Genomic DNA, 25,209 nt, shown 5'->3' with positions numbered 1-25,209 from the left:
GTACTTGCAATTATGGCTAGTAGGTAGATTTTTTATCAGAATATATTTTTGATTCCTCCCAGGAACTGTCTGACACCATCGGTTGAAAAAAGAAATACATCCATGGCCATAAAGTGATTACCGTGCCTGAGCTTGTCGTTTCAGATCCCTATAACGAATAGCCAACTACAGCAGGAGTTGAAATCTAGACTGCAGCATCAATGTATGACTATCAAAAGATCTTCTGGCCAGAGGAGTAAATCAGAATGTTTTCACTGTGGCGAAAAAAAGTTTCCGAAAGAAAACATATTTTAAAAGCCGTCCAAAATTCAGTCTAGCAGTCAACAAAGACGACTGCACCGTCTTTGTTGACTGAATGCCGAGATTCCTCACCTACTTTCGTGTATTTTACCGAAATATTGTGGCGAAAAATTGTGCTATTATAACACGCGATTAAAGTGTCCCGGCTTATATTTTACACCACTTATGATTATTGTCGATGATTCCAGCTATGTGAGAGTACGATAAAAAAGCACTAAAGAAAAATTCAATCGATAAACACGCACGCTTTTTGTGCTTTGGGCTATTTCACATCAGCATGAGCGTCGGTAAAAGAACAAAAAACACAATGGATCTGACCTTGAACAAGAAAACATGAAATGGCCCAAACTGCTCTTGATACGCTTTGCATTTTATAAAAGTAAATTCTATATTTTTCGAAGAAAATGATGTCTTTTTCGTTTACCAACTGCCTACCACTACGCTCTGTATAATGTTGCTACAAGGTGCAATTCCAGGAAATCTAGCAAGCCAAACGAAGCTGTGCAGTCTAAGCCACACCCTTCGCAAGAATTGTCGGGGAGAACACACAGTTGGTCCTGGATCGAAATATGAGCATCGCCTGTCCCCTGTTCACGGACAAACTGATGTGCAGGTGACTAACTTTACCGAATGCTATCGACACATGAACAGAGGTACAGCGATATCTTGACTGGACGAAATAACCTACGATAGAAACCCATTTATCCTCTTTGGCCTTTCCATAAAAGGGCTTCCTGTCTTCGAGATCAGACCAAAGATATCCCACAAATGCAAGTCAGATCCGTAGCTTTCTTCGACACTACAGCACCTTTTTGTCGCATTCATCCAAGGCTCGGTAGTAAACTATCCCAATCCATCAGACCACCACTGACAAATACGCTCTCCTATCCGCCATAGACCACGAAGCACGAAGCCATCCGGGATCCAGTATCGAAATGCGGCAGGACAACGTCATGGAGCAACCGAAGAGTATTGTTCATAGCGATGAAATCCGACGTACTTCGGTTAATCGTCGAATACTGCCGACTAAACATTGTAACAGAACACTATTAGCCCCGCTCGCGGATCGACAACACTATGGGCACTCAGCCCGCTAAGCATCTTTCGCCGATTGATGTCAATATCTATCACTGGCAGATTGAAGTCGACGAAAGCGACTGGGAAAAAATGGCCTTGATTTCACCGGCGAACACTTTTGAATTCAAGGTACGGCATTCGGCTTTTCCTGCACTTCAGTTGCGCTCGAGCGAGCTATGAATACTGTATTAGACAGCTTGAAGGAGCAGTATGCTTTTTTTGAGTGACTTGGCAGAGTTGGCTGCTAACATTGACGACTATCAGCAAAAAAAAAAAAAACTGGAAGCCTTGCTTGTAAAATCAAATCTGCCGGTCTCTCAGAATTGAAGCTCATTGAAGTTAATCGACAAGGAGCCGCAGTTCCAAGGACATGTAAGCAAGGCTTGAGTGCGGCTCTACCTGCAAGAAAAAGCTGAAATTCCGCAGTTTTCACTGCCGACAGATAGGACACCTGTTCTCAGGTTTCTAGGGCTGTGTGCGTACTTTACACGCTTTGCCAAGGGTCTTTTGCGCAATGGAGAGACCTTGACCAAGCTAAGAAAGACGAATGTCGCATCCAAGGCAAAAACGCAACTGGCCGAAACCTTCGAAGAGGTGCGACGACCTGCAATTGCTCTCGCTCCTTGGAGGTTTTGATGAAGACGCAGAAACGTATATATAAACTGACGCAAGCAACTCATCATGAAGCACTCAGTTGTTAAAGTTTGCAACTGAAAGGCTTCCGCGTCAATTTGAACAACTGTTGACGAAAGCAGTGTGATTAAGACTGCCTTTCACGAGATTCGCTTGCCCATCCCTTACAAAAATGGTCTATAGTCCGTCTATAGACGTCTTATAGACTTCCTTGCCTTCCTATAGATATTTATGTCTATTCATAGTTTGTAGGCAGTCTACAGAGAAAAGAGTTTTGCAAGTGTATGACCATAAATCTATAGATTGTTTGTATTGCCTATAGACTGTTCTCTAGGGTTTGTTTATATAGTCTAGACTTTGTAGCCGGAAGTCTATGGACAGCCTATAGACTGTCTAAAGAACTTTCACGGGACGACGGCCGTTGCGACGCCATCTTTTTAGAACCATGTGTCGGCCTCAACAACGACGGTGTGTACGGAATTTCGTGTAATGGGGCTAGTAATGCTTTGGCCTGAAAAGGTACCATTCAAGATGTTGGACGGCAGGGAAGCCGCGACAACGCTCGACTCAGTCCTGTTTAACGTCACCGGCGAATACAACATCGACGTCGTCAGCTATCTAAATTGCGAGGATTAAATCCGACGCTTGGACTGGATGCGCATCTAATAACGCACCGACGTCTCGCGCTACAACCTAAGCTGGTACCAGATGTAATACAAACCGCGCAGACATATATGGGTGCGGCCTACCATTTGCAACAGCAGGCAGAGTGGAAAACTTTTGCGCCGGTACTTCTGTCCGTAGAGCATCCTTCGTCAAATGGCAGAACTTGATCCCAAAGTATTACTCGACAAAGTGAGATCATTTGAGTGGCGCCGCACAGGGCCAGAAGTTGTGCATGTCGTACGGCTAAAGATCTGTTAGGTGATGTGATTAATTCTGTATATTTTTGTTGGTATGTTTTTCTTTTTGCTGCTCAACTTGTCTTTGCAAAACATTAACTCGTTGCTTATAATTTAAACATGGAAAATGCCGGGGAGTTTTCTAACGTCTATTTTTTTTTAAGAGCACCCAGGATGCGGCCTTATTATTTTATTATCTAAAAAGACAGGTGAATTGATTTGTCCGAATTAATATATTCGCTTGCAAATGTTTCCCCCAGGTTAGTGATTGCAGTAGGTGATGAAAGCGTTCTATCTGCAAGGTATGTTGCTAGCTTTCAGTTCGGCGTGGCCGAGAGTGACAAGCATTTTGATCTTCGCAGTGCTTTTAAAGGAAAGAATGAGTGCAATTTTTCATGAAACGTTATTCATGATGAACGCTATGGTTAGTGATTTTGACGATTGATGGTGACTAGGGACGAAACAAAAGGACACAAATAAGACGCAAACACAAACAAGGGAGCAGAGATTCAAAGATCAATTCTCTTTCGCCTGTGCAATACAAACGCTGTTTGCGAGGAAGAATGCGTCGGCGATTTTTGAAATGATGGTGATGTTCTGAGAATATATGACTTACCTGCCAAAATAACGCCATTAAAGTTCTATCACTCCTTGTTGCTTACTTAGTTTGCAGGAGGCTTTCGGAGAAAACATTTGACTGACCAATACTTTCACTTGATAAATAAATCATCACGCTCACTGATGGCACGTCCATAGGCATCAATTATGGGACTAAGGGTTCAATTGCAGGAACTACATTAGCATTCTCTGCACGTTACCTCCCACGACGTCTTTTTCTTTTAAAGTCCTCAAAAACGTTTCACAAGTAGCCGGTGGCTACATAATAATCGCTACCAGCTATTCCGGAAAGCGGCATACTTCACTTTGCGGGCGCGTAAAAAAAAAATTAACGGCTGCATTTTTTATGAAAAAAAATATACTCAGTCGTAGCGAAGTTTGGGCCTGAGAACCTCTGTATGCGTATCGTTTGAATATTAGGCTACAGTGGGATGCGTATTTTTATTTTGCCGCATCAGCTTATAGCCCTACAGAGTAAGATGTGGTCACCGAGTTGCTAAAACATGTTTTAAACAAGTTTTTCTATTTGTTTCAACATCAGGGTACTGCATAACCGAAAGCCTTTTCCGTCTTCAACGTGACACCGCTGAATAAAAGACAGTGGAGCTTTTCATTCTTCAAAATTTGCATTGTTTTCAAAGATAAAAGCTCTACTTACTATAGGCGCAGGTGCTGTACGCCGTGAACAGTTTTAGAGTAAACGTTAGTAAAGCATAAAGACGCCATTTCTTTTGACGTTTAGGGGAGATCACCATAAGCTCTAACCATGCTGCAAAACATAGTGTTCTCCATCTGAAGTGCTATAGGCCGCACTTCTTAGCAACGCTAGGTAGGAGCTGTTAAACGCTTAAGATTGCTGAAAAGTAGCCACAAAAGTATCTTCGAATGAGGGCACTCAGGCCATAAGAATTGACACGTTAGGTCTATTGAGACTCTGAGGGTCTAGATTGAAAATACAAACACTGTCTTGAGACTAAACTTCTTCTTTCAGTTACGCTTGGGTTCCAGAGAACTGTCCCTGGGTACTCACTGCTTGAGTAGATGAAGCGCACAAAAACACAACACACAGGTAAATAATAACACTAGTCAGGCGCCTGTCCGTGTCTTTCTTTTCCTGTGTGCTATGTTTTTGTGCACTTCAGCTACTCAAGCTATGAACCAAGTTGCTCAAGAACGGGTTCTACTTTGTACTCACATTTCTCAGTTACTCTATTCAAAGATTATACCAAGTCTCGGAGTAATTTGCATATATACGACCTATTAACGTAAACTTTAAGCTGAATATCTTTCCGCGTTCGTATTGTACTTACATTATTCGATAGAAAGCAAGGATAAAAAAAGGTATCCGTGTATGGTATCCATATGTACACATTACTAAACATTTACTGTGACTAAGCTTGTCGTTTTTTAATTCATACAAACAAGCGGTATAATGAGCAGCCGTCAAAAAAAAAAAGAGCTAAGCTTAAAGAACCAATGTTGGCCTAATTTCTAGTAGAAGCGTTATATGTTGCTGAAAACTGGCTCATTAGCACTAACAATCAATGACTCACAATAAATAGGGCTAAAGTATGCTGTAGAATTGAAAATTAACTGAGAACGGATCCGACCACTAAGCTAAACATCCTTGTTTTACGATGTCATTAAAAACGTCACTCGCATATTTTCTGGTGCTGACAGTTATTATCGACAATCTTGGCTATTTATATAATCCCCCCCCCCCCCCATCACCCGCAAAAAAAAAAAAACTCAGCTGTAGAAGTGTTCGTCACCACGAAGCGCTTACCGTGCCTGAACTTGTTACCGATCCCTGTGAAGAAATAGCCAGAGTAAGTGCGACTTACATTTGGCTAAAGCAGCAACAGCGCTAAATTAAGAAAAGATGATGCGCCCGAGAGTGCTATTAAGAATGCTGTGAAAGACTACAGGCATTGAATAGCAATTTACTGAGAGACCTCATGACGAAAATAAAAGCTTCATTACTTAAAAAGCTCAAGAACACCAGCACGGAGAAGAGTACTTCATACTTTAGGCAAGAAATTATTTTTTTTCTGGCATTGCAATTGAAAACTGAGCGCCTATTGGTATGCACCAGTGGTTAACGTTGCCGTTATTAAGGGAAATAAAAATGCATGATGAACTAATAAAGCTCCAAAAAAGTCGTATCGAGCAATACGGAACGCTTACAGCATTCGAGTTTAGCGCTGCTTTTCGTAATGAACAATTAACTAAAGCATGTAGAATTCAAAATAAATGGGGAGCATAGGTGCATAAACAAGACATGAATAGACAGAAGCCGCTGAGAAGATAATCCTCAGCGTCCTGAAAGTAGCCACTATGGATACTTGTTTTCTAAACGCTAGCTTAAAACACAGCCATCTTTTCATATTAACCATTCTCAGCTTGTGAAACCCAGAACTTCTGATTTAATTCAAGAATTTTTTAAGGATGGCACGCAATAACTTGCTTTCACAACGTGTCTCCTCGACCATAACGATAGTTGACGACAAATGTGATCAATCGACACAGTTGCGTAAAGGAATACATGAACCGTATGTATTACACCTGAACTCAACAATTTTGAACTTCTTTCATGTGCTTTGTGAAAATGTCCAAAGTAAGCGGATGATAAAAATAAGAAAAGTATCAATGTTTCACCAACAAGAAGTTAGGTGACCGAACGTGCTGATAAGTATTGTCAGCTTAGGCATTTCTGCGCTTAACTGAAAAGGCATGCGGTGTTCGAAGCCAATGTTCTTAATTACTTGAAATAAACCACTTCTCTAACAAGACGGTGGTATTAACACAGGCATCCTCTATTAATTGTCTGCAATTCCTATATATTTGGAGAGATGATCCGAATATTCATGCAGATTGTTTTCTTACGGCTGCAAAATAAATGGTTTACTTCAGTAAGTTTCAAAGTGGTGATCATTTCTATTAGAATAAGGACTACAATGAAGTGAAATAAATAGCATTCATGTTATTCACGGCGAATCGTTTATCAATCTGCGCTCGTCGCTTTAGAACCCTATAAAATTACCCATTGGGAAAACGAATTACGAAGGAAAGTGCAGCATCAGCGCTTAATTATAGTGTTGTAAGGTGACCGAAATTGATCAAAATATATTCCAAGCAAAGGATGACTTTTCTACTTAGTTAAAGACAAAACTGATGTATACGAGAGTTCCTAGTTGTGTAATTGCAATTCCCACCTATTTCAGTACAAATACTGGAATTGACCCAATGATTTTCGGATCCAGCCTCTGCTTTGCAGTTATAATGAATAATTCATCGTCTCATTTGTATATATACTCGCAGGATCTAGTGAGGCGCAGAGTAAAACAGAGGCATTAAAAAAGAACTGCAGCCGAAGTAAAAGCCTACCGTGCCTGTGGTCATCGATTCGGATCCCTACAAAGAAATTACCGAGATAAATACGAGGCACAAAGTAAAATATATCATGGGTGAATTCAACAATGACAGGCGCTAAGCGAAACTTCTCTTGAGAATACTCTCAGCATTCTGAGCAGGACCGTGCAACCATGGAAGTAAAAAGGAGGAAATCTAGAAGAGAATCATTGCATAATTTTTGAAATAATAATTGCTTTTGCGCTCATCCCAGCTTTTATGAGACGTTCTCTATTTGTGGCGTATAAAAGAGAACTGCTCTGTAGAACATTGCGCATGAGTTGTATTCTCTAAGAATATGCACTGTTGAACTGAAGTACAGCAATCAGCAATAGAAGAATGGTATCCACCGTCGCTTAACGCTTACCGTGCCTGAGCTGGTGGTCTCGGTTTCCTGTGAAGAAATGGCAAAGGCAAGCACAGGTGACCAAGTGCAAAATATATGCTTGGGAACAAAGAGACAGTAGCCAACCGAAAACTGCTATTAACACTGCCATTAGCCTGCTGGAAACAACCAAATCAATGAATAAAGACGAGTGGAGGTTGGTTGATATGCAACACATGGTTAATTTTCATAACTGAGTGATCACAAAGAGGAACAAATGTGGCAAAAGTTACTCTGCTGTGGTTTGATGTGAATTTACTGCTGCAAACTTAATAATAATAATAATAATAATAATAATAATAATAATAATAATAATAATAATAATAATAATAATAATAATAATAATAATAATAATAATAATAATAATAATAATAATAATAATAATAATAATAATAATAATTGGTTTTAGGGGAAAGGAAATAGCGCAGTATCTGTCTCATATATCGTTGGACACCTCAACCGCGCCGTATGGGAAGGGATAAGGGAGGGGGTGAAAGAAGAAAGGAAGAGAGAGTTGCCGTAGTGAAGGGCTCCGGAATAATTTCGACCACCTGGGGATCTTTAACGTGCACTGACATCGCACAGCACACGGGCGCCTTAGCGTTTTTCCTGCAAACTGTCCACGATTTATGTTTTGTTGAAAACAGACACTACGGCGAGGCGTTATAGCAATGAAGGCGATAGGCGATCTGTCCTCAAAAAAGTGATGCCAGTTCACTAATTTACCGGGAATTCTCCTAATCACGCCGGAGTTGTAGAACCGAGAAGATGGAAATCACGGCGCTGCTGAAGAGAACAGCACATGCACAGGCTTTCCTTTTTCGAAAAGAAGCGCGGTTGCCATCGAGAATCGCGCTTGCTGAATGTAAATTGCAATGTACACTAGACCAGGGAGGAGCACAATATCCCCTTTCTTGTGGACGCCACTATCAACTCTAATATTGTAACGACAGCGTTGGCATAGCGACTTCAGCATCCGTCTCCCGTGGGGGAAGTGTGAGGTTAGATCTTCAGTGTTTCAGAGAACCCATTGGTGATCAATTGGATGCAGGCTTGCGCCTCGCCAGGAGCTCGACTGCTCGGCGGTGAAATGCTTGAAAATGGGTCTTTGACCTCAACTTGTATCACGAAGGTACCTCGTGGCAAAGCGCTCTTTGGCTGAAGTTACCCTTTCACTAATAAACTTCATATCGTTATAAATATGGCTATAGCAAGTGTTCAGTCAGAAACGAGCAATGTATTTTGTAAATAGTCGTGGTATTTTGCATGTTTCATTAAGGTACGGTTTCGAAATTATAAAATAGTTGTTTTGCGCCAATATTCACACACGCGAATATTAATGATGTTTAGTCTATCGCAAAACTATTCTGACTAGGTAGAAAAACGCATTTTCGAAATGTAATTCCTTCAGAAAATATATGTGGCCCTTTTAGATTCTGTCATGAAAAAAGAAATCGCAAAAAATTGTGTCTACAACTGCTCAGCGATGGGAATGTCTCGCTAACAGGACATAAATCTTATTATACTAATTGATCAAGAACATCTAAATGACAATCTGTGGAACTGTACCACAAAACAATATTATGAAGCATTCGCATTGCGTTCGGGTGTTTTTCAATATTAGGTTCCGGAAAACTCAGGATATTGCCACAACCAGGCAACAATTCTTTGGGAAAGTGATAGTGAGAAAATGAATCCTATAAGAAGGGTCGCATGCTCTTGAAAAATTAAACTAGCAGCATTGATAACGAAAATGCTTTCACAAGAAAAGCCATAGATGTTGGAATAGTTTCTTCTGACTAAAAAACGCGCATGTAGACCCTAAATGTTCATCAGTCATTACCAACAAAATCGGCAGGAAGAAAACGCACTAATATAAGCCTCCAAAAACTTACAGTGCCTGAGCTGGTAAGTCCACCTGGCTATAGAGAGAGGTCCAGAAGAAATCGTACTAATGTCTCGCGGATCTCGTATATCCTTACGTGCGTTAGGTTTACTAATTGCGGCAATGAAGAATAACGAGCGATAACCAGGAGGAAGGCTGAGAATGGTGGTGATTAAAATAGACTGAACGAGAACACGATAACGGAAGCAATGTCTCGGATATGAACATTAGACGATGTGTGTTCAAAATTGTCGACATTGGAGCGTATTTCAATAAGTGGGGGTTTACTGCGACTGAGCCTCAAGGCGCATTTTGGCTCCCTCGCCAGCGTGAGGTACCTGCTTACGAGGAATAGGTCTGCGTCAGTTAAATAGCATAAATGGTGAATTTAAGCAGACTCTAGACGAACACTTTGGAACTGGGTATTCCCATTTGTCCCTAACGTACCAGTTGATTTGGATTTCTAAAGAGAAGACAGCCAAAAAGATTTCTTAAATAAAACTCTTTTCACGCATATCTAACAAGGTTTTATATCGGAAGGATATATAGTAAGCATTGCGTTGTGGGAGCGGCTTTCATGCCTGCCTAAAGAGACGTTTTACCAGAAAGAGTTCAAGTAAGATTCATAAACGCAATTATCACCATCACCCCGATTTAAGCCATAGTTTTGTGATGAACGAATTTACAGAGATGAGAAGAACGCATGCTTACATTTTCATTGCGTAAATACATTATGATGTTAAACTAACAAAAAACTATCCGTAATTTACTTTCGAAGGTCACCCAGAAATTTAGTTTTATTCAATAGCATTGCCACCTCATACGCGAGATATAGGAGCTGGTGGTTTTTTTTTTTACAAAATAACTCTAAAATAATTAGGTACAAATTATTTTTAAAGAAACGCGCCGGGGGGTACCTAGTTTCTGAATGTAATTCAGCTTGGAAATGTGCATCTTCATCGAAGAAATCCGCCAAATGAGACAAGAACGTGAAAGCGCAGAGTGGGACAATCACAGAATTGGGTAAGCTCGATAAAAGTCCTAATAGGACACAAACTTAGATGAACAGCACCCTCATGAAGCTACCAATTACATCTACGAGTAAACGTACAACAAACGAATATTTACTTCCTTGCCGTTAAGCCACTGTTGCTTCAACATAAATTCAAACGCTTGGCTCACTGCGCCTGGACTTAGAAACTACATGACTACCAACCGTTGTCCATGTCTTGGGGAATTCTGCTGAACACATCAGTCAAGTAGTGTAATACAACCAAGCTCTAAACATGAGGCTCAATGGTGACAAAAGCTTACCGTGCCTGAACTTGCTGTTTCAGTTCCCTATAAAAAATCGTCAAATCAGGCACAATAGCCAGAACATGCCAGAACAGAAATAGCCGGAGCAGGCAAACACGTAAATGACACAGTACGCACTTGAATACGCATCTATTATTTCAGGATTGCGACTGATATTGGAGTCAGTGCCAAGAGAAGCATACGCTTGACTCGTAACGTAAGGCAAGTGCATGCAGAATGGAGGACCATTGAGTTCCTCAGAGTTTGTAGGAAAATCTACCACGGTGTTAGCATTCAACTGAATTGCACTGAGCTATTGCCAATCCAGGAAAGCTTAAGCCCCAAGAAACCAGCAGTAGCCAGGGGGTATCCTGAACTGTGGCATGGAATTAAATGTGAAGTAATTTTTTTTACCGGTGGAAATACTGTTCGCGCATTCAACGCAAATATCACCAAAGACAACGCAACGCTTACCGTGCCTGAGCTTGTGGTTTCCGTGCCCTGCGGGGAAAAAGCCAAAACGAAGGGAAATAGACCCATCCAAGTGCACTCATTGTACTCAGGTACGGAGACATGACGTAATTCATGATTCTCGGGAAGATCGTTCGAAATGTAATGAAAACGAGTCCACTAATCGCATAGATAGAGAGAGGAAACTAACGCAACGAAGTCACGACTCTCTTTATAATCGTTTTTACTACTAATACGGCATGAAAGGTACAGCTTATGCCGATATTTTCCCGACCACTCACATGCTTGTAAAAACCGCCCCTGCATTGTGTCTTAATTCGTTATTCAAATGGAAGAGACATCAAAAGTGAAGGGCATGATACAAGACAACTATGAGAAATTATCGCGACGCAGTACGCCGATCCTTAGGGTGGCTGAGCTTGTCGTCTCAGAAACCCGTCGGCAAGTAATCGAAAATGTTTCACTATGTAAATCACATTCCCATCATTACCACTATGATGTAGCCTAGGAAGATTTTTTTAAAGAGAACACTACCTTCGTTCAACCTGGCACTACGGAAGCCTAAATGCATAGAAGGATTAACTGCTTTCTTATTACAAGTGTTTAGCAATACTAATTGACAGTCGAGCATTGATACGAATGCGACACAAGGAAGAGCATAACATTTGCTGTACGTATTTCATACACGTGATGACTATTCTTTGCGACGTCAGTGACCACTGTTGTTGACAGCGCTTAAACACACGGACGGAAGACAGAAACAGGAAGGGCGACGTCGCAGGCGCTGACCAAGAACCAGGGACACCTCGCTGAAGGTGTCACGTCAATCCAGGAGGATAAATGTCTCTGTCTTCCGTCCGCGTGTTTAAGCGCTGTCAAAAACAGCGGGTCAGCACCAACTAGCCCGACAGATTGTCCTATTCTATATGAATAACCACGTTATGCCACTAAATGGATTGCCTAATGTTACCATCGAGAAGCACACCGCTATTACATTCCAAGAGCTTGTTTGAGATCCCTATGGAGAAAGAGCAAAAAGAGGGAAACGCGATCGACAGAACTGCATGTTTTTCTTTTTACTAACCAGCACTGAACCTTAACAAACTCAAGCATAACCATAAAAACCTTAACAAGCAAACAAGCATAAGCAGAACGAACTTGACGTCGCGACCCTGGCTTTAGTTTCTATTCATGTGGCTTACATCCGAGAACTGAAATCAAATCTTTCGGAACCATGGCGCTTCGATAAAAACCGACCGAAGGCTTAGAAAATCTCACTTCATTCAAAACTATAATCACTGACATCACCGATGAAACAGAGCGATGGACTTAAGCTAGCGCTAGTAAGCCAAAATAGCGAGGTAACGTGGCGCAATCAAGCACGTTTACTTCAACAAGAACACTTGTGCTCATAATTACGGGCACTAAAACTTTAGACTCTGAAAAACGTGTTAATGTTTCATTAAAGAAAAGTTATCGCAGGTGAAGAGACGAACCCAATTTCCTTAATCAAAGTTTATTATGGTCCTGAGCGTCAAGCATTATTGTGAATTCATTGGGAGCTTTCTCGAGCTACACAAAGTATTAGAACCAAGTATTTTCTAGCTTTCAAAAAATTATCAAAAGTGTCGATAAAGAAATGGGCTCAGTTGGTTGCAGTCTCATTTCCTCGCGTTGTATCTCTGCTGCCCAACGCCTTTTGTTAAGGCAAAATAAAAAAAAGGAACGGAGATTGTGCAACACACTTAGAGCAGCCGTAATGCCTGTTAAACAATAGCTTTGCGAAAGACCAAACCAGGAGGTACAGAGAGTAGAGGACAAGAAGAATACAAGGAGAGGAAGCCAGAAGGCCACAAAGCAGCGGCTACCTTTAACCTTATGTCCTGTAGGCACAAGTGATGTTGGCGACCGCAATCAGTGATGATGGCAATGATAATGATCTTGCGCAGTGACAAATGATGGAGCAACGTTTGTTCTAGGCAAACTGACAGCGAACGCCTGTCGCCGGGGGATGATGAATGAATCATTCACGTAATGAGATCCAGGCGACCGCAGCCGTATTTCGATGATGGGGAAATACGAAAATGCCCACGTGCTCTGCAATGTGTCGCGTAAAGAATTCCTGGCGTTCGAAGGTGATTCCATGTCATCTACTTTGTGTTCCTGAAAGCCCACGGGCAACTTTTGAATGTTAGAGCGCTTATACCACGAGTGAGTCACTGTCTAGAGGCGAACAAACTTGTATGTTCACTACTCTAAAACCGAGTCAAAAATAAGCTGCTAAATTACTTAACTCTAAATAGCAATTTTAATCTCTGTCGTCAGATGACTGAAAATGTGCCGAGATAAAATAGTTTTTTGCAGGTTCTTGTTTGAGTTCGTAAAGGTTCAAAGTTGAGACAAATTCGAAAATTGGTCTTTAAAACCTTGCCGAAGAAAAACTGAGGAGCACCCCAAATTGTATTTAAAGCTTAAAATCTTGGCACCTACATTGAACCCTGGTTACAGCACCATAACCAGCCAGTTCAAATCCATACAGCATTGTAGAAAAACACAAAAGAGTATAAAGGTAGTCAATAATTTCAACAAAGTGAGAATGAATGGAAACGCTCAGAAGCACCAAAAATCTCACGGAGAAAGAGTCGCCACGCCACTAAAGTATTATCGTAACAATCACATTGATACCATTAAGAAACAAGTAGTGCTTTCTTTAGTAGAGAGGGTTAATCATTTAGCCTAATTCTTTTTAACGTGTGAACATCTAAGAGTTTGAAGTGCCGTATTTTTCAAACGGTTTTTCTAGAAGGGCTGGTGGATTTATCAACGTTTTTACGCACGTTAGAGACCATCTCCAAGTAACAAACGAAAGAAGCACAAAATTCATACTGTGCCTGAGCTGGTCGTTTGAGCACTCTGAGGAGAGAAAGCGAAAGATAGGAGCCCCAAGGAAAGTGGACTCTACTAAGCTTACAACAGAAAGTACTGCGAAATGCACAAGGCTGTGCGCGATGCACAGGAATCATGAACACAAGCGTTTATAATAGACAGAAAAATAATACAAAGTTTTGATTGTTTTGACTGCTATTTTTATCCACTAAGCGGCGAAGCAGGGGTTTAAAACGATGGTTACCGCTATTAATAAGCAGAAAATTACTACTGCAGGGCTGGTTCGATTAGACATCCTCAGTGGCAAAGTTAGCAGGGAAGAACGCCATGATAGTGATGATGATGATGATACTATTTTTTTGCGCAATAACATATAAGGTCAAAGAGCGCCAAACACAAGCTTTTCGCTCGTGTCAGGCTAAAATATGCATATATGTTAAAATCAACACCTGGTGCATAGGGTCTAACAGTAGTGAGTATGGGGAACCTGCACTGCCAAGGTAGCACTGCAATTGTTCCATTCGGTGACTCAAAACTGCTTTTGTCGGCCGCTTGGGCCGCTGCAAACGCGAGAACACATTCTGCGCGATTAGATACCCGCGTTTGGCTGACAGCATCCATTGCCTAGCTTTTCTGGACGGCGATTAGTGGGCCGGCTGTCTGACACCGGTCCGTAATTTTCGGCTTTATTTTCTCACTTCAGAGGTTTTCCAGTATTTTTGGCGTGTGTCCTCGACGTGCGACGACCTGGGGGTCCCTGGCCGCCGGCAAAAGCACGTCAAGCGACCTCCTCGGCGCTGTGCGCCGTATCAACGCCGACACGGAACATCACCGCCAGCTGAACTCCATGCTGCACTGAAGGCAGCAGCGCCAGCGGCGGGTCCAGCGGCCCCTGTAGTTGCGGCTACAGACCAGGCCTCGCCAAACAAGAGACTGCGCGACGACCAAGCCAGCAACGAGCCTCTGACCGACCATCCAGAGGACATGGACCAAGCATCATTTACAGTTGTATCGTACAAGAAAAAGAGAGCTACCGGTGTTCCTGTAGTTTTCACGCCCACTGAGGAAGGAGGAAGCCTATGGAAAGCCAACCCAAACATTGTGGCTTCGGCGGTTGTAGCATCGGCTCAAGAAAAAGTCCTCAGCCATCGCATTCACAAGGATGGGAGCCTGATGGTTACAGTATCGACGCTGCCCGCCGCCAACCGTCTGCTCACGGTAACTAAGCTGGCTGGAGTGGCTGTAGAGGCCAGAGTCCCATACTCTTACATGGCAAGCTATGGCAAAATACAAGATGTACCTGTCACCTATGCAGACGAAGATCTGCAGGAATATCTACGCGACCAAGGTGTCCTCTCAGCAAGGAGGCTAATCGTCTACACTCCTGAGGATGGTGGAAAGATAAAAGCGGTACGCCGCTCACAGTTATATTGGAATTCGCAAAAGATGCGCCGCTACCAAAACGAGTAACGCTGGGGTTCTGTAGTTACCCTGTAACTGAATACGTCGGAGCAGCAACTCAGTGCTATAAATGTCAGAGGCATGGCCACATATCAAGACACTGTAACGGCCCCGTGCGCTGCAAAGTGTGTGCTGGCCCCCACTCGCACAAAGAATGCACTTCGAGAGCGCAACATAAATGGTCTAACTGCGGTGGCCCACACCCTGCTTCCTATGGAGGGTGTTATAAAAAGAAAGCAGCCACAGTTGCTGGCACGGCAGAGCAAACACAAGGGAAACCCCCTAAGCGCCATGAACCACCACCTAACCCCGACGTGGTTTTCACGACTACGGCAGCTCTTTCCGAGAATCAGTCAACACAGCGTGGCAGAGCAGCTAACAAGACCTACGCAGATGCGGTAAAAAAGAAGCGTGGGAAGTCCGTTGGTTCTTCTCCTTCATCAAAGTTACTGCAACGCAATACACAAGACCCGACAAACAGCGTCGCTTGCTCTGACCCTAGGGCGCCACAACATGACAAGAAGATCAGCGGCAGGCAGCAAACCGGAAGCTCTGAACAAGATGTCACATGCCTACTGATTCCGATGCTGTTTGCAGCCATCAATGCTCTTATCCGTGCAAACCCCTCGTCAGAAAGACTCCCAAAAGTAGAAGCTGTCCTTGCAATGGAGCCGTTGGTCTCGGTCTCCTACACTCCGCAGGGGCGTAATACCACACTTCAGTAATCATGGATTCCACAGCGAGAACTTCACCGCAGCTGACAATCCACAACATCTTTCGTACATGCACCATTTTCCAGTGGAACGCTCGCGGGCTACGCTCTAAACTCTCAGATTTCCGACAGCTCGTGCGAGCGTACGGCTTCCCCTTCATAGTCATCTGTGAATCACGCGTCGAGGAAACTTTCCGACTCAATGGATACTATTTCCATCATTCACAACGACCAGATAACGTCAGCAGATTGCTGATAGGCTTTCGCAAGGATATCCCGGCCTCACCGGTTGATGTCCCGCCTCACAGCGACAATGAATACGTATGCGCTGTCACAGTTACTGCCGGACAACAGTACACTCTGATTGGAGTATATCTTGAGCCAGGCACGCCATTTGATGCTTTGAGACTTGAAGACTTGATAGCAAGGACGCCCTCTCCGCATATTATTTGCGGAGACTTCAATGCTCATAATGAAATTTGGGGCAGCTCACATACATGTGCCCGAGGTACCAAGCTTGCAAAACTTCTCTCCAAGCATTCAGTTCAGCCATTAAATGACGGCAGCATCACCTACCTCCGAGGCCCGACGACTACCAGCAGCATCGACGTGACATTTGTCACAAGTTCATTCGCCCACAACTTTGGCTGGTGCACTGATTTGGAGACACGTGGAAGCGACCATTACCCAATCCTCATATCGGCTTTCCATGCGCAGAGGAACCCAAAGAAATTCCTTATAAAATCTACAGACTGGGACGCATACAAGGACGCTATAAGCAGAGGAGTTACTGCGGCAACTCGCAATGAGGAATTAGCATGGACAATTGCGTATTGCCTGAGGGCGAGTACACAACTTAGAGGTAAAAATGATAACCTACCTTCAAATGATGACACATTCCAAAGGCTTTGCGCTATACGCAGGCGAGCTGAAAGGAAAGCTCTGCGCACAAAGAGCCTCGATGACCTACGTGCATGCCGACGGGCACAACGTCACATTCGACGCTACATGGATAAACTCAGTCGGCAAAAGTGGCGTGACTTTTGTTCTACGCTTGATGTGCGCAAACCAGTAACCAATATTTGGCGGATAGTTAGAGGTATGCGCACGCCACTTCAACAACTCCACCCCTTCGCTGCACTCTCCCTTCACGAACAAAAATCTATAAAAGAAGTCTCAGAAGAATACTGCAAGCTGCTGTCGGCAGGGTCAGGGCATTCGACACTCTCCGCAGATGGTCAAACAGGCATCCCAAAGGCGGCAGTGCCAGCGTTAGACCTGCCTTTCACAATGGAAGAACTATCCACAGCTATCGCGGAGACAAACAGGCACACGTCTCCGGGTCATGATGAGGTGACCTATGACGCCATTGCAAAGCTACCCCACACCTCCCGTCTTCGACTCCTGGAGTATTACAATTCTTCCTGGATGGCTGGTGAGGTCCCCACGGAATGGAAGCTGGCGAAAATCGTGCCCGTTTTGAAACCCTGTAAGCAGCCAACAAGCTACGCATCATTCCGGCCCATTGCCCTACTGAGCTGCGTAGGTAAGCTCATGGAGCGCATGATCTGCAAGCGCATAACTTGGTTCCTAGAAAGCCGAAATGAGTTCCCCCAAGAAATGAGCGGGTTCCGTCAAAACAGGTCTGCGACTGACAATATCATCGCCCTCGTCTCATCAATTGAGGAGTACCTTCATGCTGGGTGCATCCCAACAGCCGTTTTCCTAGACATCAAGGCCGCTTTTGACTCCGTCTTTCACCATGCAATTCTCGCAGCCTTTGGCAGTCTTGGCCTTGGAGGAAGGCTATACAAGTGGATTGGGCATTATTTAAAAGACCGACAAATTTTTATTACCACTCCAAACGGTCCAACATGCTTTCACGCAGTGGAGAGGGGCGTACCACAGGGAGCGGTGCTCAGCCCTCTCCTGTTCAATATTGTCCTTATTCACATAAGAAGACACCTTCCGCGAGGGGTCCGCATAACAATTTATGCTGATGATATCTGCATCTGGACCGCGTCACGTTCGCGCTATATTACCCAGCAACGTCTTCAGAGAGCACTATTGCACATTTCGATGTACCTGGCTTCTAGAGGTCTTCGTCTCTCGCCAGAAAAGAGTGTTGCAATGGCGTTTACAAGAAAAACGATGACCCGATATCCGCTGCTCCTAGGCGGACGATCGCTGCCATATGTACGATCTCAGCGATTCCTGGGTGTTGTAATCGACTATAATCTGTCATGGTCACCTCAGATCGAAAACCTCCGTGCGAGGATTACTGCAGCATCGCAAGTGTTCAGGTTCATGGCGGGAACAAGGTGGGGTAGCAACTGCCGATCAATGCTTCTGCTTGAAAAAGCCTACGTTGAAGGAACCTTGCGCTATTGTCTACCAGTGCTTCAAAGATTATCTACATCAAGCAATAAGACTCTCAATGCCGCACGGAACAACTGCCTGCGAATATGTCTTGGCCTCCCAAAGGGTTCCTCTGCATCAGGAACAGTAGCGGAGGCAGGATGTCTCCCACTAGAGGTAATTGCCGCCCAGGAAACTATGCGTACCCATCTCCGCCATGTCCTGCAAGGGAAGAAGCACTTCCTACACCGTGTCCACCTAACTCACAGCATCTCTAGCTTTGGCCAGGCAGTGCAGCTCCTTCCCCTTCCTACTATTAATCAGCCTCAGAAACTGCTACCTCTGGCCTTTCCTCCATGGACACTCTCTCCTCTAAAGGTGAAGAAGTCTGTTCCAGGTGTGAATGCAAAGAGCCGCATGCCACAGGCAGCACTTCTGCAAGCTACTCTCGCCTACTTAATCGAAGAATATACGCAGCACACCCATATCTTCACCGATGGTTCAACTACTAAAGAAACTTCTTCTTGTGGCCTTTATGTGCCCTCAACAGGCCATGCCCTTTCTTACCGGCTGCAGCGGAGGACCTCCTCTACAACAGCTGAGCTTCACGGCATTAAGGAAGCTGTTTCTTACGTCCTGCGCCGAACCGCCGGCTGTTAGGTTATCTTCACTGATTCAAAAGCATCTCTGCAGACACTGGCCAACCTGCTGAAGAAAACGAATCACCAGCCAGTTTCCCTGGACATTGGGTATATCCATCATTTAGCTATTGCCGCAGGCCACTGCATAACATTTCAGTGGGTACCTGCTCACTGTGGCATTATGGCTAATGAAAAAGCAGATGAAGCGGCCCGTAAGGGCCATCAACATCAGAGATACATTCGAAGTTTTCTCACGAAATCTGATGCGTCCCAAATGGTTAAAAGTTTTGCGTACGAAGAAACGTATCGGCTTTGGAGTTTGCCGACACATCAGTACCAATTTCTTCACTCAATCGACCCACATCTTAGATCAAGACTCTCACCCAGAATTCCTCGACAACTCGAAACACTTTATCACCGACTTCGTCTGAATGCTGTATATACAAATGGCCTGCGATACCGTTTTGGACAAATGAACAGTCCGCATTGTGACAACTGTGCTTCGATAGAAACTGTGGAACATATCCTGCTTGAGTGCCCTGCGTATGCTAACGATCGTGCCTACTATGAACATTGCATGCAGGAGCTCTGCTCAGTGCCCCTAACAATGGACAAAGTTTTAGGCCCCTTAGCCTGCTTCAGGCACCAGAGAGTTGCAATGAACTTTCTTTTTACATATTTAAGAGACATTGGACATCTCGATAAGCTTTAAATTCACTTGCAGGTTACCTTCATGCATTCTTCTTGCAGTGAACTTCGTCAGCCCATTCGTCGGACTATGCACTCCATCATTCCATAGGTTACATCAATACTCGCCACTGCATCCTTAGTACCCATTTCATGGCTGCATTTTATCTTCGTTTTTTTTCCACCTCTTCCACGCTGCTCTCCTTCAGTCTTTATCTCCCAAATTCCCCTCCCTACGCAGAGTAGCATGCCAGCGATATTGAAACGCCGGCTAAATTCTCTGTTTCTTCATTAAAGAGTCTCTATCTCTAGCTTTTCTCTGGCGTAGCCCAGAAAGCTGACGCACGGCACGTGCGCCTTCGACAGAGCGCGGAGGCTCACCCCAATAAGCGCCTGAAGGTGGAGCGGAAAAGTACTAGGAGTACTGCCCAAAACTGCTTGCTCTTCTCGCTAGGCAGTGTGTTATGGCGCTGCAATCGGCACCGCAAACTTGAGCGCAAATTACCCATGTACATGATTATTGTGTGCCATGAGGGTGTATAAGTCAGGTGGAATGAACCAAAGTGGTGTATAGCGCCTAAAAAAACGCCATGACAGCGTCATGTGTACTGTGTTTGCTTGTAACTGCGCGACAACAGAGAGAGAAAGACGTTTAGTCCACAGAGGAAATTTCAGTTAGTTGGCTGTCCGCTCTGGGCGAATCGGCAACGACAAAGAAGAGGGTCCGGTAGATCGGTCGTGGGCTCTTTCGAAACCGTGTCACCTTCCTCTTGCACCTGCGCCGCCTGCTTCTCGCCGCGTCGCCCACCACACCCCTTTTTCTTCTCCTCTTCCCCTTCCACACTGCAGAGTAGCAGGCTAGAGATTCATCTTTTCAGCCGACCCCTGTGCTCTTATAATCATCAAAGTTGCTTATCTGGTTCTACACACCTGCCCCGGATTCCTGATTGTGTCAGCCACCCGCGGTAGTATAAACCTACCGTATAGTAATTGCATAAAGCTGTACACGACACTTACTGTACCTGAGCTTATTGCCGCAGAACACTATGCTTAAGTGACCAGTATGAATAAATGTTTGTGAAGCCTAGGATCCAAGTGCTGGCAACAACAGTGTTCCTGGCTGTAACATATTACCCAACGGAGATTCATATGAACACCCGCCTGCCACTAAACAAAGCCCGCTGGCAAGGAAGTGAATGAACTGCACAGAGGAAGATGGGCAGCGAAGGCTACCGCACCGTCAGCGCACGGCGCGAGATTGTTGTGTTGATGACCCAAGCTTGGACAGCCATTTTGGCTAGCTGTACTTAATCTGTTTTCCCTATGAATCCTCTTATAATTTTGTGGAGGTGCTGGGTAGAGAGAGATTGGGTTGGAAGCGAACATGAGTCGGCGCAACGGTCGGGTTCGAGCAATGGAGTCGAAGAGCTGAATATGGTCAAGGCATTCGCCTCGGAGAAATGTTCAGGGGCTCAGAAAAGGGTTGGAGGTCGGGGTCATGCTGCAGCCGTCTTGGAGAGCCAGCACAGCGAATGGCAGACAACGTCAGCTGACAGCGGTGAGCGGGACAAAGCTTCAGCGTCGCGGTGTTTTCGGCCGGGGCAATATTTATAACATGGATATCGTATTCTTGTGGGCGTAGAGCCCAGCAAGCGAGGCGGCCTGTAGGGTCTTTCAAAGAGGCCAGCCAACACAGAGAATGTGGTCCGTGGCAATGTCGAAAGGGCAGCCGTAGACGTAATGGCGAAACTTTCCAGTCGCCCAAACTATGGTTAAAACATTCTTTCTCAGTGACTGAGTAGTGGGATTCCGGTATTGTCTGGACACAGCTCGCGTAAGAAACGACCTACTTGTCAAATCCGGGTTTACATTGCGTAAGTGCAGCACCGAGGCCAACGCCACTGGAGTCGGTGAGAATTTCGGTGGGGGCAGTGGGGCCGAAGTGTCGTAAAATGGGAGGCGCTGGGAGCAGGCGGCGTAAGGTGATGACCGCCTCGCCGCAGTCAGGTGACCAACCGGACAGGTCGTTGGCGCCCAAAAGAAGGTTGGTCAGTGGCGCGACGATGGAGGCAAGTTTTCGGACGAAACTTCGGAAGTAAGAACACAGGCCGAGAAAGCTGCGATCTTCCTTCAGAGCTGACGGCTTGGGGAACTCAGCGACGGCAAGAATTTCGACTGGGTCAGGAAGCGCGCCATCCTTAGAGACGACGTGACCTACAATTGTCAGTTGGTGGGCGCCAAAGCGACACTTTTTGAGATTAAGTTAGAGCCCCGCTTCAATAATCTTTACAGAATATTCTTTACAGAGTATTCTTTACAGAAATATCCTTTAGAGAATATTAAATCAAACTCAGTACCAATCAATTGATAGAGTGGAACGCTGCTGGCTTCGCGTCACAGTGGTGTGAGCAATAAAATGCCACAAATAATTTGTAGATTCTACAGACAAACAAATGCTATAAAATTATAATACTACACTGACACGATGAAGCGCTGTGAATAGCGTATGAAGATAATTTTATGCCCATAAGAGAAAGAGCCCAATAAGACGAGAGTGGCCAAGTGTGCAATGTGCATTTGCATGGAAACACTTGAGGTCTTGAACACCACAGGAAGAAAGTACAGATGCAGAACCGGAAATAGCCGTCAACAGAAAATTTGGACGACTACAGGCCGTTCTACAACATAGACGTAGTAAGTAGATGGTCATGACGCATACAAGTATAGTAAACAATCACGTCTGCCAAGTACTTGAGCATAGAAGAAAACATACAGGGTGTTTCACCTCAGATTTCACACAATTTTTAAATATGGGCTTTTTGAGTTAGAAGAGCGCCTTATTCGGCGTAGCAGCGTCAGCGGTACAGCACATCAGAATACAGCTAAGGCGTGCTAATTAGCAGGCGGGTTAACTAATATCGAGTAGTTAACTTTTAACTATTTCTGTTAAGCTCCCGAATTATCGAGAGGCACTTTGCCTATCGTTAGTAATATCCAGATCAATTTGTAGAATTTCAAAAGCGCAGTTACTCTTGCGGATGTGGCCCAGCAAGTTTTGGCTGCATCGCGCAAAAATACACTGGAAGCATTGTTTATCCTTGGCGCATAGATTCTGGCCGTTATTATTTATCTCGAATTGACGCCAGCGTAATATAAGCAAATGTGAACAGTTTTCGCAAAAGTTTTTAGGGCGATAAAATACCTTTATCTTCTGTGGATTAAGGTACTACTAAAAGGAGGCATTCAGAATTGAGTAAAATATTGCTGGGTACACTGTTCGCACAGCAGTGTTGAGAAGGTTTAAGAAGCTAAAGCTCGGCCGCGCAAATGACTGATTAGTGCACGTAGAGTAAATAAGTAGGCCTGTACATCCAAAAATTACAAAAGAAAAAGACAAATGAACATTTATACATTGGTAATTACACCGTGTTGCACGCATCAACCCCATAATTTTTATATTCTGCGATCCTGTCCGCAGGATGGCGCAAGCCATCGTGAATGAACGGGTGCCATGGATGTGGAACGGAAATATTCGCTTAACAGTCACACAGTGCTTACCGTGCCAGAAGTCATGGTTTGAGATGCCTACGAAGAAATCACCAAAACAGGAAAGTAAAGCTCAGACCATTGGGCAGGCCAGCTACAGTTAACTAGAATTACGCGGTGTGAGCAAGACAACTAAAGAGATAACCTGTACGAAGCGAAACCGTACGCCCCACAATTACAAACCAGTGCTTACCGTGCCTGAACTCGTCGTTCCAGTTCCCTAGAGCGAAATCGGGCACGCATCAAAGAGTAACTCAGTGCAGTGGTTAAGAAGTGGTGAACTATAACGACCCAATGTAAGGATGACTACGAATACGACATCATGGGAGAACGAAAACGATGTGCGTCTCCATCGCTAATATATTGCTCACCGTGCCTGAGCTTGTTGTTTCAGTTCCCTAGAGAGGAGTAGCGAAAGGAAAAAAAAAACTACTTAAGTGCATTGCAGAATAATACTTAATTATAAAAGACATCACCGAGACTAAAACAGGATATCATGGCTGAGCTGGAATCGGTTTAATCACCACCACCAAAATATTCCTGTGCCTAAGCTCTTTTTTCAGTTCCCTATGAAGCAATAGCCAACTCAAAAAAAGAAATAACAGAGCACTGGAGAAGCCACAGTACACTACAAAGACGCAATGTTAGCAAAGCTGTGTTGCAGCATCATGGTTGAGCAGAAACTGTGGGCATCACTATCACGCAACAGTGCTTAACGCAATCTGAAATGATAATTTCAGTGGCATATTCAGAAATAGCAAGAGTAGGAAAGAAAATTCAGTGCATTGAACAAAATGCAGTTCATATAAGTGCCCAATCTAAACAGGACTATGAGCATGATAACTGCGACGGGCTGGAACCATATGCCTCACTGTCAACATACAAACGGCAACCATGCCTGAACTAATTGTTCCAGTTCCCTGGAAAGAAATAGTGAAAGCAGGAGAGAATAACTCACTGAATTCGATAGGCCGCAGTAAAAAATGGCGACGCAATGCGAACAAGACCAAAAGTTCGATATCGATGAAGATTTCGAAAGATATGCGTCACTAATACCAATCTGCTTGCAGTGCCTGAATTGAATGTTTCGGTTGTTTATAAAAAAGTTAAGCCAGGAAAGAATGTACAACCCTTTTAACAACGCATATTTCCCAATTCACAGCAAGACAACAACCAAGAAATCCTCGGCGAGCGCAAACAATGTGCTTCATCATCACCAGAAATTCCTTACCGTTCCTGAACTCGTTGTTGCAGTGCCCTGCGGAGAAATATTCAAAGCGCACATGAATGGATTATTGCTGCGGGGAAGAATTAGTTCATTACAAAGGCGGAATATAAGAATACGAAACTAATATCCTAAACAAGCAGAAACTGCGTCAGCATAACCAAAGAGTGTCAACCGTGCCTGGACTAGTTCTTTTACTTCCATATTAAGACATAACCAAGAACAGAAAGAGAAACCGATTTCACTGGACAAGCCATAGCTCTCTATAGAGAAGCAACACCACTGAGACTCAAACTGAGATCATGCAGGACTAGGTACGTCGCCACCACCAAACAATTTTTAGTGTGCCTGAGCTTGTTTCAGTTTCCTGAGGAAAAATAGACAAGGCAGAAAGAAATAAGCCCCGCCGCGGTGGCTCTGTGGTTAGGGCCCTCGACTACTGATCCGGAGTTCCCGGGTTCGAACCCGACCGCGGCGACTGCGTTTTTATGCAGGAAAAACGCTAAGGCGCCCGTGTGCTGTGCGATGTCAGTGCACGTTAAAGATCCCCAGGTGGTCGAAATTATTCCGGAGTCCTCCACTACGGCACCTCCTTCTTCCTTTCTTCTTTCACTCCCTCCTTTATCCCTTCCCTTACGGCGCGGTTCAGGTGTCCAACGATATATGAGACAGATACTGCGCCATTTCCTTTCCCCCCAAAACCAATTATTATTAT

The 25,209-nt window shown here is 44.3% G+C and overlaps 1 protein-coding gene across 1 annotated transcript in view; it reads right to left on the bottom strand.

Moving 5' to 3' along the window:
- The window catches only part of LOC144109618 (uncharacterized), a 128,011-nt gene that overhangs the window by 77,609 nt on the left and 25,193 nt on the right, over positions 1–25,209 (bottom strand). The window contains exons 51-56 of the mRNA XM_077642437.1: positions 24,501–24,527; positions 10,982–11,008; positions 10,526–10,552; positions 7,309–7,335; positions 5,317–5,340; positions 122–148 (exon numbers count right to left, since the gene is read on the bottom strand). Of these exons, the coding sequence (XP_077498563.1) occupies positions 122–148; positions 5,317–5,340; positions 7,309–7,335; positions 10,526–10,552; positions 10,982–11,008; positions 24,501–24,527 (159 nt within the window). The remainder of the gene's footprint in view (positions 1–121; positions 149–5,316; positions 5,341–7,308; positions 7,336–10,525; positions 10,553–10,981; positions 11,009–24,500; positions 24,528–25,209) is intronic.

The sequence above is a fragment of the Amblyomma americanum genome, chromosome 11 (assembly GCF_052857255.1).
Source record: "Amblyomma americanum isolate KBUSLIRL-KWMA chromosome 11, ASM5285725v1, whole genome shotgun sequence".
Taxonomy (NCBI): domain Eukaryota; kingdom Metazoa; phylum Arthropoda; class Arachnida; order Ixodida; family Ixodidae; genus Amblyomma; species Amblyomma americanum.
The sequence above is the reverse complement of the archived record's forward strand: the minus strand, read 5'-3'. Positions and strand labels throughout refer to the sequence as shown.